This window comes from Plecotus auritus (genome assembly GCF_963455305.1).
Source record: "Plecotus auritus genome assembly, chromosome: 6".
NCBI lineage: Eukaryota > Metazoa > Chordata > Mammalia > Chiroptera > Vespertilionidae > Plecotus > Plecotus auritus.
The window spans coordinates 32146106-32160741 of record NC_137773.1 but is presented as its reverse complement, the minus strand read 5'-3'; the positions used below and the strand labels follow the sequence as shown (position 1 = coordinate 32160741).

The following is a 14636-nucleotide window of genomic DNA, read 5'->3' as shown; positions in this document are numbered from 1 at the left end:
AAAATTATGAACAACAAATACATATCTATCAACAAGCGAACCTAAAAATCAAGTGAATTAAAAACCTGAGGAACAGAATAATCTGGTGATTATAATAGAATCAGGGGCATAGAAAGGGAGTGGACTGATAATTCTCAGGGGGAAAGGGGTATGGGGGGCTCATGAAGAGAATGGACAAAAATCATACACCTATGGATGAGGACAGTGGGGGGGAGGTAAGGGCAGAAGGTGGGGTGGGAAATGGGTGGAGGGGAGCTATGGGGGGAAAAAGTAGAAATAATTGTAATAATCTGAATAAAGATTTATTTAAAAAAAAAAAAGAAAGAAAATGCGGAGGCAAAGAAACAGATCACAAACGAAAGAAATGGAGGAAAATAAATGACTAGATACAGAATTCAAAACCACAGTTATAAGGCTTTTCAAGAATATCCTAGAAAAGGCCGATAAATTTAGCAAGACCCTCGAGGATATGAAAAAGGACCAACTAGAAATTAAACATACACTGACTGAAATAAAAAATATTATACAGAGACCCAACAGCAGACTAGAGGAACGCAAGAATCAAGTCAAAGATTTGAATTACAAAGAAGCAAAAACCACTCAACTGGAAAAGCAAAAAGAAAAAAGAATCCAAAAAGTTGAAGATAGTGTAAGAAGCCTCTCGGACAACTTCAAGCATACCAACATCAGAATTATGGGGGTGCCAGAAGAAGAGAGAGAGCAAGATACTGAAAACCTATCTGAAGAAATAGTGACTGAAAACTTCCCCCACCTGGTGAAAGAAATAGACTTACAAGTCCGGGAAGCGCACAGAACCCCAAACAAAAGGAATCCAAAGAGGACCACACCAAGACACATCATAATTAAAATGCCAAGGGCAAAAGACAAAGAGAGAATATTAAAAGCAGCAAGAGAAAAACAGTTAATTACCCTCAAGGGAGCACCCATACGATTGTCAGCTGATTTCTCAACAGAAACTGTGCAGGCCAGATGGGAGTGGCAAGAAATATTCAAAGTGATGAAAAACAAGAACCTACAACCAAGATTTCTCTACCCAGCAAAGTTATCATTCAGAATGGAAGGTCAGATAAAGAGCTTCACAGATAAGAAAAAGCTGAAGGAGTTCATCACCACCAAACCAGTATTATATGAAATGCTGAAAGGTATTCTTTAAGAAGAGGAAGAAGAAAAAAGTAAAGATAAAAATTATGAACAACAAATACATATCTATCAACAAGTGAACCTAAAAATCAAGTGAATTAAAAATCTGAGGAACAAAATAAACTGGTGAATATAATAGAATCAGGGGCATAGAAAGGGAGTGGACTGATAATTCTCAGGGGGAAACGGTATAGGGGGTGCAGGAAGAGACTGGACAAAATTGTACACCTATGGATGAGAACAGTGGGGGGGGGTTAAGGACAGAGGGTGGGGTGGGAACCAGGTGGAGGGGAGCTATGGGGGGGGGGGAAGAGAAACAATTGTAATAATCTGAACATTAAAGATTTATTAAATTAATAAAATAAAATAAAATATCTTACATAAAAAAAATAAATAAAACAACATTTTGTTAAAAAAAAAAAAAAAAGAAGGAATCAACCAATAGCCTGGTTGGAGTGGCTCAGGTTTGATCCCTGGTTGGGGCACATACAGAAAGCAACCTATCAATGTTTCTCACAGTGACCTCTCTTTCTCTTTAAGCATGTCCTCGGGTGAGAATTAAAATAAATATATAAAATGCCTCAACTTAAAAACGAAAAAAAAAGAATCAACCAATGAATACATAAATAAGTGGAACAACAAATCGGTGTTTCTCTTTCTCTCCCTTTCTCTCAAAAAAACCCAAACAACCTATAGTTAACATCAAAATCAATGGGAAAAAAAACTGGATGCTTTTTCTGTAAGACAGGGTACAAGGCAAGAGGTTCTCAAGTATTTTAAGATTGTAACACCTGATCCCAATACAAAATAAAATTGAAAGAATATAAAGATTGCAAAGCAGTCCTGATATGAGAGAGAGAGAGAGAGAGAGAGAGAGAGAGAGAGAGAGAGAGAGAGAGAGAGAGAGAACCATTAATCTAGTAGAGAGGAGAAAATTGATAATACAGGACAGAGTGAAGATATACTGCAGGAGCAGACAAGATGCTTCCATCTGAGTCAGAGTTTTTGCAGTCTTTACAATGGCTGACAGGACACAGGACTCTACATGATCTGTCTTTCTGCTGCCTGCTCTCTGCCTTCATCTGCCATTCTGCACTTTCTCACTTTGCTCCAGCCATGGCCTACTTGCTGTTCCACTTGCTTTACCTTTTGCCTGGAAGAACTCATTCTTCCTGATATCTGTTTGTTTGGCCCCCACTGCTTCAGATGTCATTCAAATGTCACTCTCAGAGAGGTCTTCCTCTCTAATCTGTGCAACCTATCAATTCCCAATCTCTGCCACCCCAATCCAGATATCCCTATTCTCCTTACCCTGCTTTTTTACCATAGTATTTTTATGATCTGCCATATTATAATGTTATTTGTTTACTTGTCTGTTTCCTCTGGACTAGAATGTAGGCTCTTTGAGAGCAAGGACTTTTTTGGTTATTGTGGTCACTATTGTATCCCTAGTAATAAGTGAATGAATTAATAGGTATATTCCATCCATTACCCTTATCACTTACACCAGACTACACTGATGGTAATCTAGTCAAAGTACTAACTTGAACTTCTCACTCAGCAGTTAAGAAGAGTCCCATAGTGACCTGACACCATATCAGTCAAGTGCCATTAGAATATAGAGACCATGTCTTCTTCATCTCTGCAGACCTACCACTTAGTACAGTGACCGCAACATATTAGGTAGGCAGTACCATTCATTTAAAAATGAAGGAATGAGAGAGGGAATAATGGCGGCGGAATAGACAGACGTGTTCCGAGCCTTGTCCCGGAGCAGAAAGAAAGAACAGCTGAGGGTCGCACAAGGAGTGTTTGTTGGCTGGTTGGGAGACAGCTGAATTCCAGAAGGAGGTGGGGGACTGCTGAACGGGGTTCCCCTGACCTGGCAGCACCAACTGCGGCTGGGTCCCCTCCCGGAGCTGCGGGCTTGGACGCGGAGTCTGCGCCATCTTGATCCGGAAAGTGGAGCTTATCTGAAGCCTGAGAATCCACAACTGCGGCACCCCAGGAACAGCTGCGAGCCCCAGAACAACGCTCCCCAACTGGCGCAAGCGCACGGGTTCAGAGGAGCTCTACACTCCACCACGGAAAGGTCAGATTTCGCCTGGGATAAGGTGAGGTCTCTGGTCCCAGCGCGAGAGAGGAACGCGTGTTTTGCGGGAGCTGGAGGACCAGGGAAGTCTGTGCCTAGAAAAATCCGTGGCTGTAGGGGCTGGCGTGATCTGTGATTGTGGAAAGGGGTCCTCAGAGCTGCTAAGAGAAGGGCACTCTAAAAAGCAACCCATTTTGATCTGAAGTGCAGGGACACCCTAAGAATTTCAGGCAGTCCAGACTTACGCGCAGCCCCTGCGTTCCCTGGGTGCCTGGGCTTACTCGCAGTCCCGGAGTTCGCACAACTGGGCTTTTCCCTCTTGAAATTCTTGCTTCTGATTACTAAGCCCAATACATAGGATCACCCAGTTGGCGACACCCTGGGAGACTGCAGGGGAAGGTTGTTTTTCTGGAACCTGGGGATCGGAACGGGGAGTGACCATCAGAGAGTCAGCTCTGAGGCAGACCACTCCCACCGGCCGGTGGCGAGTGCCACAGGGAAAGAAGGCTCTAACACTGCCTAGAGAGGCCATAGATAGACCCGGAAGTTAATCCAGAAACACTGCCACCCAGGGGCTGAATCACAAATTGACTCTTGTGTAATCAAAAATAAAGGAATACGAGAAATTAAGACACACCGCCTGCTTAAAATCAGGACTGGCGCCAAAACCGGTTTGGCTCAGTGGATAGAGCGTCGGCCTGCGGACTGAAGGGTCCCGGGTTCGATTCCGGTCAAGGGCATGTACCTTGGTTGCGGGCACATCCCCAGTGGGAGGTGTGCAGGAGGCAGCTGATCGATGTTTCTCTCTCATCGATGTTTCTAGCTCTCTATCCCTCTCCCTTCCTCTCTGTAAAATACCAATAAAATATATTAAAAAAAAAAAAAAAAATCAGGACTGGCTTACAACACCGAAGAGCAGTGGATCGCAGGGAACTGCAATACTGACTGGACTGAGAAACAGGCGTGCCAAACAGAAAAACAGAGGAAGTGAATGACCTTCACTACTTCACATTTTATTTTTACCTTTTATTTTTTTATTTTTTTATTTTTTTTTTATTTTCATTTTTTGCATCTTTTAATCAAGAAACTTTTTTTCTTTTTTCATCACTTGATTTTACCTTTTTAATGATTACATTTTTATTTTCAATCCGTATTATTACTACTGCTATTTTATCTTTTTTTTTTTTTTTTTTTTAAGTGTCATTTTATTTTCTCTTCATTTTATTTTGGGATTAGGGTTCTACATTCTATTTTTATCTTTCCTTTAGCATCGTTTTACCCTATCTCAACTCTACCTTTAGGCCATCACTCTCTTCCTAACCTCCCCCTTTTCAGTGTCCTGTTTATCTTACCCTTTTACTGCTTTAGATTTTCCCTATTCTTTCTGTTTACCCCTTGTTAAAATTTCACCCTACTTACATATCTAATCTCCAATCCCCTGCTCCAAGTCCACATACACCTCTCCCTTCGCTGTCTGAGCTATCCATAAACTTGTCCTTCTCTCTGTCCTTTTGTTGTTGTTTGCTTGAATGTAGATTATATCCAATTTTTATGCTTTTTTGTGAGATTGTTTTGCTTATTCTTCTTTTGTTTATTTTTTTGTTTGTTTTGTGCTTCAGTTTTCCCTTGCCTCACTCCATATTAGTTGGTGTTGTAGTTTGTACTAATCCCCAGGCACTTGTTGCTGGCATTTGCTGGGATTAGTGATTGTTATATTGGAGTTTTATCCCCAATATATATAGTCTGTTCCCCTTTCTCTCTTAGTCACTTTCTTGTCTCTCTTACTTTTTTTCTCTCTTTACTTTCCCTTTTCCCAATTTCATTTTCACACTCCTTTTTTCTCTTTCTTTCTTTCTTTCTTTCTTTCTTTCTTTCTTTCTTTCTTTCTTTCTTTTTTTTTCCTCTTCTTCTTTCTCTCCTATCACCTAATTTGCCTTTCTCTGGTGGTCACCTTTATTGGAGGTTATTAATATCGTGAATACATTCCTGTTCAGTGCCTTGTGAGTTGTACCTGGTAGTGCTGTATTTTGTGCCTTTAAATCAACCCAGGAGAGAGAGAACTACATAACCAGACACCCAGAGAAGAGAGACCATGGGGAGACAAAGAAGCAGCCCGCATATGAAAGAAAAGCAGGCATCACCAGAAAAGGAAGTAAACGAAATGGAGGCAAGCAACCTTCCAGAAAAAGAATTCAGAGAAATGGTCATAAGGTGGCTGAAAAGAATGGAAGACAAATTCGACAATATGAGCAAGAACCAAGAGGAAATGAAGAAGAACCAAGAAGAAATGAAAAATGACATCGCTGCTGTAAAGAACTCAATAGAAAGCATCAAGAGTAGACTAGAAGAAGCAGAGGACCGCATCAGTGAGCTAGAGGACAAGATGGAAAAAAATACCCAAGAAAAGCAACTTCTAGAAAAAAAAAATTAAAAGGCAGGAGGAGAGTCTAAGGGAACTTTGGGACAACACGAAACAAAACAACATCCGCATAATAGGGGTTCCAGAAGGAAAGGAAGCTGAGCAAGGAATAGAAAACCTCTTTGAAGAAATAATGACAGAAAATTTCCCAGATATAGGGAAGAAAAAACACACACAAATCCAAGAAGCTCACAGAGTCCCAAGCAAAATGAACCCCAAAAGACCGACGCCAAGGCACATTATAATTAAATTGGCAAACACCAACGACAAAGTAAGAATCTTAAAAGCAGCAAGAGAGAGACAGAAAGTTACATACAAAGGAACCCCCATCAGACTAGCAACTGATTTCTCAACAGAAACTCATCAGGCCAGAAGGGAATGGAATGAAATATACAAAGTCATGCAAAGGAAGGGGCTGAATCCAAGAATACTGTACCCAGCAAGGCTGTCAATCAAAATTGAAGGTGAAATCAGGAGCTTCACAGACAAAAAAGGACTAAGGGAATTTATTACCACCAAACCAGCATTGCAAGAAATGCTAAAGGGTCTGCTGTAAAAAAAAAAAAAAAAAAAAAAAAAAGAAAGAAAGAAACAGGAAGCAAAGAAGTAACACAGGGGTAAAGAATAGGAATGGCGACAAATAAGTACCTATCAATAATAACTTTAAATGTAAATGGATTAAATGCCCCAATCAAAAGACATAGGGTAACGGATTGGATAAGAAAACACGACCCATATATCTGCTGTCTACAAGAAACCCACCTCAGAAAAAAAGACGCACACAGACTGAGGGTGAAGGGATGGAAAAAGGTTTTCCAGGCAAATGGAACTGAAAAAAAAGCTGGGGTAGCAATACTTATTTCTGACAAATTAGATCTCAAACTGAAGGACATAACAAGAGATAAGGAAGGCCATTTCATAATACTAAAGGGAGCAATCCAACAAGAAGAAATAACTCTGGTAAACATATATGCACCCAATACAGGAGCACCCAAATACATAAAAAAACTCCTGGAGGATATCAAGGGAGAGATTGACAGCAATACAATCATAGTAGGAGACTTTAATACCCCACTATCACCATTGGACAAATCCTCTAAACAAAAAATCAGCAAAGAAACATCAATCCTAAAAGACTCACTAGACCATATGGAATTAATTGACATCTTCAGAACATTTCACCCCAAAGCCACAGAATATACATTCTTCTCAAGTGCACATGGGTCATTTTCAAAGATAGACCATATGTTGGGACATAGGCAAAGTCTCTTCAAATTCAAGAAGATAGAAATCATATCAAGCATCTTCTCAGACCACAGTGGCATAAAACTGGAAATCAACTACAATAAAAACAACCCAAAGAAATCAAACACATGGAGACTAAACAGCATGCTATTAAACCATGACTGGGTTACCAGAGAGATCAAAGAAGAAATAAAAAACATCATGACAACAAATGACAATGAAAACACTACAATCCAAAATCTATGGGACACAGCGAAAGCAGTCTTGAGAGGGAAGTTCATAGCTCTACAAGCCTACTGCAAAAAACAAGAAACAGGGGTAATAAATTACCTAACCCAAAAACTCAAAGAGTTAGAAAAAGAGCAACAAGAAAAGCCCAGTGTAAGCAGAAGGAAGGAAATAATAAAGATCAGAGCACAGATAAACGACATAGAGACCAAAGAAACAATACAAAAGATCAACAAAACCAAGAGCTGGTTCTTTGAAAGGATAAACAAGATTGATGAACCTCTAGCCAGGCTCACCAAGAAGCAAAGAGAGAGGACCCAAATAAACAAGATCAGAAATGAAAGAGGTGAAATAACAACAGATCCCGCCGAAATACAAAGGATTGTTAAAAAATACTACGAACAACTCTATTCCAACAAACTGGACAACCTGGAAGAAATGGACATATTCCTAGAAAAATATAACCTTCCAAAACTCAATCAGGAAGAATCTAAACAGCTCAACATGCCAGTAACTATGGAAGAAATTGAAGCAGTCATCAAAGAGCTTCCGGCAAACAAAAGCCCGGGGCCAGACGGCTTCACAGGAGAGTTCTACCAAACATTCAAAGAAGAACTAAAACCTATCCTCCTCAGACTATTCCAAAAAATTCAAGAGGAAGGAACACTTCCAAGCTCCTTCTATGAAGCCAGCATCACCCTAATACCAAAACCAGATAAAGACAACACAATGAAGGAGAATTACAGGCCAATATCCCTCATGAATGTAGATGCCAAAATCCTCAATAAAATTCTAGCAAATAGGATCCAGCAGTACATCAGAAAGATCATACACCATGACCAAGTAGGATTTATCCCAGGAATGCAAGGATGGTTCAATATCCGCAAATCAATAAATGTGATACATCACATAAACAAATTGAGAGATAAAAATCACATAGTCATATCAATTGATGAAGAAAAAGCATTTGACAAAATCCAACACCCTTTCTTGATAAAAACTCTCAGCAAGGTGGGAATAGAAGGATCATACCTCAACATAATAAAAGCTATATATGATAAACCCACAGCTAACATCATACTCAATGGGCAAAAACTAAAACCATTTCCCCTAAGAACAGGAACAAGACAGGGATGCCCACTCTCACCACTCCTGTTTGACATAGTACTGGAAGTATTAGCCACTGCAATTAGACAAGAAGAAGAAATAAAAGGCATCCAAATTGGAAAAGAAGAAGTAAAGCTGTCCTTATTTGCAGATGACATGATATTGTACATAAAAAACCCGAAAGACTCCATCAAAAAACTAACAGACTTAATAAATGAATTCGGCAATGTAGCAGGATACAAAATTAACACCAAGAAATCTATGGCATTTCTATACACCAACAATGAACTTACAGAAAGAGAGACTAAAAAAGCAATCCCATTTTCCATCGCACCAAAAAAATTAAGATACTTAGGAATAAACCTAACCAAGGAGGTAAAAGACCTATATTCGGAAAACTACAGGACCCTGAAAAAAGAGATAGAGGAAGATGTAAACAGATGGAAGAACATACCATGTTCATGGATTGGTAGAATCAACATCATTAAAATGTCCATACTACCCAAAGCAATCTATAGATTCAATGCACTCCCCATTAAAATACCAACGGCGTATTTCACAGACCTAGAAAGAACTCTCCAAAAATTCATCTGGAATAAAAAAAGACCCCGAATAGCCACAGCAATCCTGAGAAAGAAGAATAAAGTAGGAGGGATCTCAATACCAGATTTCAAGCTGTATTACAAAGCCACTGTCATCAAAACAGCCTGGTACTGGCACAAGAACAGACATATAGATCAATGGAACAGAATAGAGAATCCAGATATCGACCCAAACCAATATGCGCATTTAATATTTGACAAAGGAGGCATGAGCATACAATGGAGTCAAGACAGTCTCTTTAATAAATGGTGTTGGGAAAATTGGACAGATACATGCAAAAAAATGAAACTAGATCACCAACTTACACCATACACAAAAATAAACTCAAAATGGGTACAGGACTTAAATATAAGACGGGAAACCATAAAAATACTAGAGGAATCCACAGGCAGCAAAATCTCAGACATATGCCAAAAGAACTTTTTCAGTGATACTGCCCCTAGGGCAATGGAAGCCAAAGAGAAAATAAACAAATGGGACTACATCAAAATAAAAAGCTTTTGCACAGCAAAAGAAACCATCAACAAAACAACAAGAAACCCCACTGTATGGGAGAACATATTTGCAAATGGTATCACTGATAAAGGTTTAATTTCCAACATCTACAGGCAGCTTATACAACTTAATAAAAGGAAGATAAAGGATCCAATAAAAAAATGGGCAACGGACCTAAATAGAACCTTTTCGAAAGAAGACAGAAGGAAGGCCAAGAGACACATGAAAACATGCTCAAAGTCACTAATTATCCGAGAGATGCAAATCAAAACAACAATGCGATACCATCTCACACCTGTCAGAATGGCTATCATCAACAAATCAACAAACGACAAGTGTTGGCGAGGATGCGGAGAAAAAGGAACCCTCGTGCACTGCTGGTGGGAATGCAGACTGGTGCAGCCACTGTGGAGAACAGTATGGAGTTTCCTCAAAAAACTGAAAATGGAACTCCCATTTGACCCAGTAATCCCACTCCTAGGAATATATCCTAAGAAACCAGAAACACCAATCAGAAAGGATATATGCACCCCTATGTTCATAGCAGCACAATTTACAATAGCTAAGATTTGGAAACAGCCTAGGTGCCCATCAGCAGATGACTGGATCAGAAAACTATGGTACATCTACACAATGGAATACTATGCTGCCGTAAAAAAGAAGGAATTACTACCATTTGTAGGTACTTGGATGGAATTAGAGAACATTATGCTAAGTGAAATAAGCCAGTCAATGAAAGAAAAATACCACATGATCCCACTCATTTGGGGATAATGAAAAACATTATAAACTGATGAACAAAAAGATAGTTACAGAGGCAGTAAAGCATCAAACAGACTGTCAAATTACAGTGGTAAGGTTAGGGAGAGGTGGGGGAAATAAGAGATCAACTGAAGGACTTATATGCATGTATATAAGAGTAACCAACGGATGCAAAACATTGGGGGGTGAGGGCATGTATGGGAGTGGGGAGGGGGTGGGGGGCAATGGTAAGATATGTACACATATAATACCTTAATAAAAATTTGAAAAAATAAAAAATAAAAAAAAAAATGAAGGAATGAAAATGCAAAGATACCATCAGAGAGCATGTTACCTTGGCCTCTTCTTGATCTTCCAGGGAAAACTCCATCAATTCATCTGAAATCTCCTCTGCCTGGTCTTTTCCTACTTTTAGATTTTTACCCAATTTTGGAACTATAGTGATGGGACTGCCCAGATATTTCATTTCACTTTCCACCAAGTTTCCATTGTCCTGCCAAGTACATTGACAATATTATAAATTATCCAGGACACTTACACCATATAAAAAATTAACTCCAAATGAATCAAAGATCGAAACTAAAAGAACTAAAACTATAAAATTCTTAGAAGAAATCATAGGGGAAAGCTTCACAACATTGGATTTGTCAATGATTTCTTGGATATGACACAAAAGCAGACATTTTTCTTTTAAAACTGGATAAACTAAACTTCATTAAAATTTAAAGCTTAAGAATATTATCAAGAAAATGAAAAAGCAAAATAAATTTTAAAAAAAGAAAATGAAAAAGCAACCCACAAAATGGGAGAAGGTATTTGCAAATCATATATCAGATAAGGTATATGAATATATATATGTGTGTGTGTGTATATATGTATGTGTAGATATATATATATCTATAACCCAACAATAGAAACTTCTGTATTTTTGTGAGTGTTTGTGTGTGTGTGTTTTAATTTACTGACCTGAGAGAAAGAGAAAGAGAGAGAGAGAGAGAGAGAGAGAGAGAGAGAGAGAGAATGATTTGTTGTTCCACTTATTTATGCATTCATTGGCTGATTCTTATATGTGCCCTTACCAGAGATCAAACCTATAATCTTGGTATATAGGAACAACACTCTAATCAACTGAACTACCCAGTCAAGGCCAGAGTTTCTGTTCCGAATAATGAAAAAATTCTGGAAATGAATAGTGGTGATGGTTGCAGAACATTGTGAATGTACTTAATGCCACTGGATTGTATACTTAAAAATTGTTAAAATGGTAAATTATATGTTATATATGTTTTACCATTTTACTTTTTTAAAAAATATATATTTTATTGATTTTTTTAAAGAAAGGAAGGGAGAGGGATAGAGAGTCAGAAACATCGATGGGAGAGAAACATCAATCAGCTGCCTCCTGCACACCTCCTACTGGGGATGTGCCCACAACCAAGGTACATGCCCTTGACCGGAATCGAACCTGGGACCTTTCAGTCCGCAGGCTGACGCTCTATCCACTGAGCCAAACCAGTTAGGGCATGTTTTACCATTTTTAAAAAAATCACACACATATAGGAAAGACTATGTAGTAATTTGCTCCAAATCTTCCCTTCCTCTATGAAATAAAAAATCTGAAACATGCTCAACTTTATCTACCTACGATGGAATATCTTAAATGGCTTTCCCATAGGATTGAGTTTAGAATCTAATCTCTGGAGTATCTTGAGTTCATGGTCAACTAAAAGTACATGATGCCTGGGTAACTTTAGACTCCAATAGCTAGTCCTGGCTCTGTAGCTCAGTTGGTTAGAGCATTGTCCTGATATGCCAATGTTGCAGGTTCAATCTCCAGTCAGAGCACATACAAGAATCAACTAATGAATGCATGGATAGATGGAGCAACAGGTGGACGTTTCTTTCTCTTTCTCAAATCAATAAATTGAAAAAAAAAAAAAAAGTCTCCAGTAACTAAATGGACAAAGGAGACACAATCATTCACTAGAGGAAAATATGCATGGCTAATTTCATGTGAAATCACTAATAGTTAATTTTATAAAACATTTTACCTATCTAATTAGCTATTTTTAAAAAATAACAGCCCTAGCTGGTTTGGCTCAGTGGATAGAGTGTTAGCCTGCAGACTGAAGGGTCCCAGGTTCGAGTCCAGTCAAAGGCACATGCCCGGGTTGCAGGCTTGATCTCCAGTAGGGGGCATGCAGAAGGCTAGCCGATCTTTGATTCTCTCTCATCATTGATGTTTCTATCTCTCTCTCCCTCTCCCTTCCTCTCTGAAATCAATAAAAATATACTAAAGACAAACAAACAAATAATTTATCCACATGAGCTATGGACTGCTCATAAAAATGTAAACTCAGCCAAAACCGGTTTGGCTCAGTGGATAGAGCGTCGGCCTGCGGACTGGGGGGTCCTTGGTTCAATTCCGGTCAAGGGCATGTACTTTGGTTGTGGGCACATCCCCAGTAGGGGGTGTGCAGGAGGCAGCTGATTGATGTTTCTCTCTCATCGATTGTTTCTAGCTCTCTGTCCCTCTCCCTTCCTCTCTGTAAAATATCAATAAAATATATTTTTTTAAAAATGTAAACTCATAACTTTTTTGAAAGGAATTTGGCAATATGTATAAAAATCTTTAAAATATTTATACCCTTTAACCCAGTAATTATAATTCTTGGTACTAATCTTAAAGAAAAAAACCTAAAATGTAGGCAAAGATTTATGCTCAAGAACTTATGTGATAGCATTATTTGTAAAAGCAAAATTTGTATAGCACTAAGTATCCAACAATAGTGAAGTACATACATAAATTATGGTCCATTTATTAGAATAAAAACATCCATTAAAAATAATGTTTTTAGCCCTGGCCAGGTGGCTCAGTTGGTTGGAGCATCGTTCCATACACTGGAAAGTTGCTAGTTCGATTCCCAGTCAGCCACATACCTAGGTTGAGGGTTCGATCCCTGGTCAGGGCACATACAGGAGACAACCAATTGATGATTCTCTCTCACATCGATGTTTCTCTCTCATGCTCTCTCCCTATCTTTCTCTCTAAAATCAATAAATGTATCCTCGGGTGAGGATTAAAAAATAATAATAATGACGTTTTTATTCACAATAGCCATGGAAACAACCCAAGGGTCCTTCAATAGGTGATTGGATAAAGAAGATATGGTGCATACATATAATGGAATACTACTCAGCCATAAAAAGATGAAATATTGCCATTTTTGACAACATGTATAGATCTTGAGACTATCATGCTAAGTGAAATAAGTCAGATGGAAAAGATAAAAACCATATGAATTCACTCACATGTAGGATATAAGACAAAAAGCAACAAACAAATACACAACACAACACAAACAAAAAAAACAAACTCAAAAATACAGACAACAGTATGGTGGTTATTAGAGGGGAAGGGAATTGGAGGGAGGACCAAGTAGGTAAAGGAGTCAAACACATGGTTACGGAAAGAGACTAGGCTTGACATAGTGAGCCCACAATAGAGTATACAGATGTCGTATGATAAAGTTGTACACCTGAAATTTATATAATGTTATTAATCAATGTTACCCCAATAAGTTTAATAAAAAATATTTACTAGGAGTTTTAATATTAACTTATAAAAACAGAATATAAAGTTATAAATATGGTATGACCTCAACTTCATAAAACTGTTCATATAGTTAAATGACTGAAAAGAAATGAGGTAAAATGTTAATAGTGGTTTTTCTCTATAGGTAGAGATTTTCTTTTTTATACTTTCCTATGTTTTTAAATCATTTTCACACTGGGCACACAGTACTCTTAAAATAAGGGGGAAAAGAGTTCAAGAATAAGGTAGAAAATTTTAAAAAGGACTAAGAACTTTTTCTCCTCCTTAAATTTAAACAAAAAGATCAGAGGACATATGTCTCTTCCCATTCCCTGTTCAAACATTACTTCTCCGACCCCTTTTCTCACTCAAGCCAGCTTAGAAAAATTCAAAGGGTCATAAATCCAGATCTACCATCCCATATTCCACAACATCTCAGCTGACCCTTGATGATGATGTCCAGTGACTCACCAGTAGAGAAAGGGGAGACATGTAAGGCCCCCCTGATTTCTTTTGAAACTTCAGGTTCCTGGGGGCCCAACATTCCAAGGGCTTAAAAGTGTTGTTTTCCTGCATAAGAAAAACTACATTGGCTGGAGGAAGACAAGTGTCAGTAAGCCTGCCCAAAACATTGTATTTGATGGAACACATAAGTAATCAAGGTTGACCCTCCATCCCAAAGATACAAATTATGGTTGGAGTTGATGTATGTTATGTAGATTTGCTTTGGGGGATACTAATTTTATGTTCATAAGCCAAAGGAAGGAAGGAAAAAGGTAGCCTGACTAGAGAGGAGGTGAGATTTTAAAAAAATGAGTAAAGGGAGATTAAAAAGGACAGTGTTAAATTTTTTGAACAAGCTGATTAGGACAGACAAAAACATGGGCATAACTTAGTTAATGTGAGAAAAGGAGAACAGCAGCTATCTT

At 38.4% G+C, this 14636-nt stretch overlaps 1 protein-coding gene across 1 annotated transcript in view; it reads right to left on the bottom strand.

Moving 5' to 3' along the window:
- Window positions 1–14636, bottom strand: part of CDC25C (cell division cycle 25C) — a gene marked incomplete at its 5' end in the record, with an annotated part of 36171 nt that overhangs the window by 16427 nt on the left and 5108 nt on the right. The window contains one exon of the mRNA XM_080672407.1: window positions 10447–10605. Within this exon, the coding sequence (XP_080528533.1) occupies window positions 10447–10605 (159 nt within the window). The remainder of the gene's footprint in view (window positions 1–10446; window positions 10606–14636) is intronic.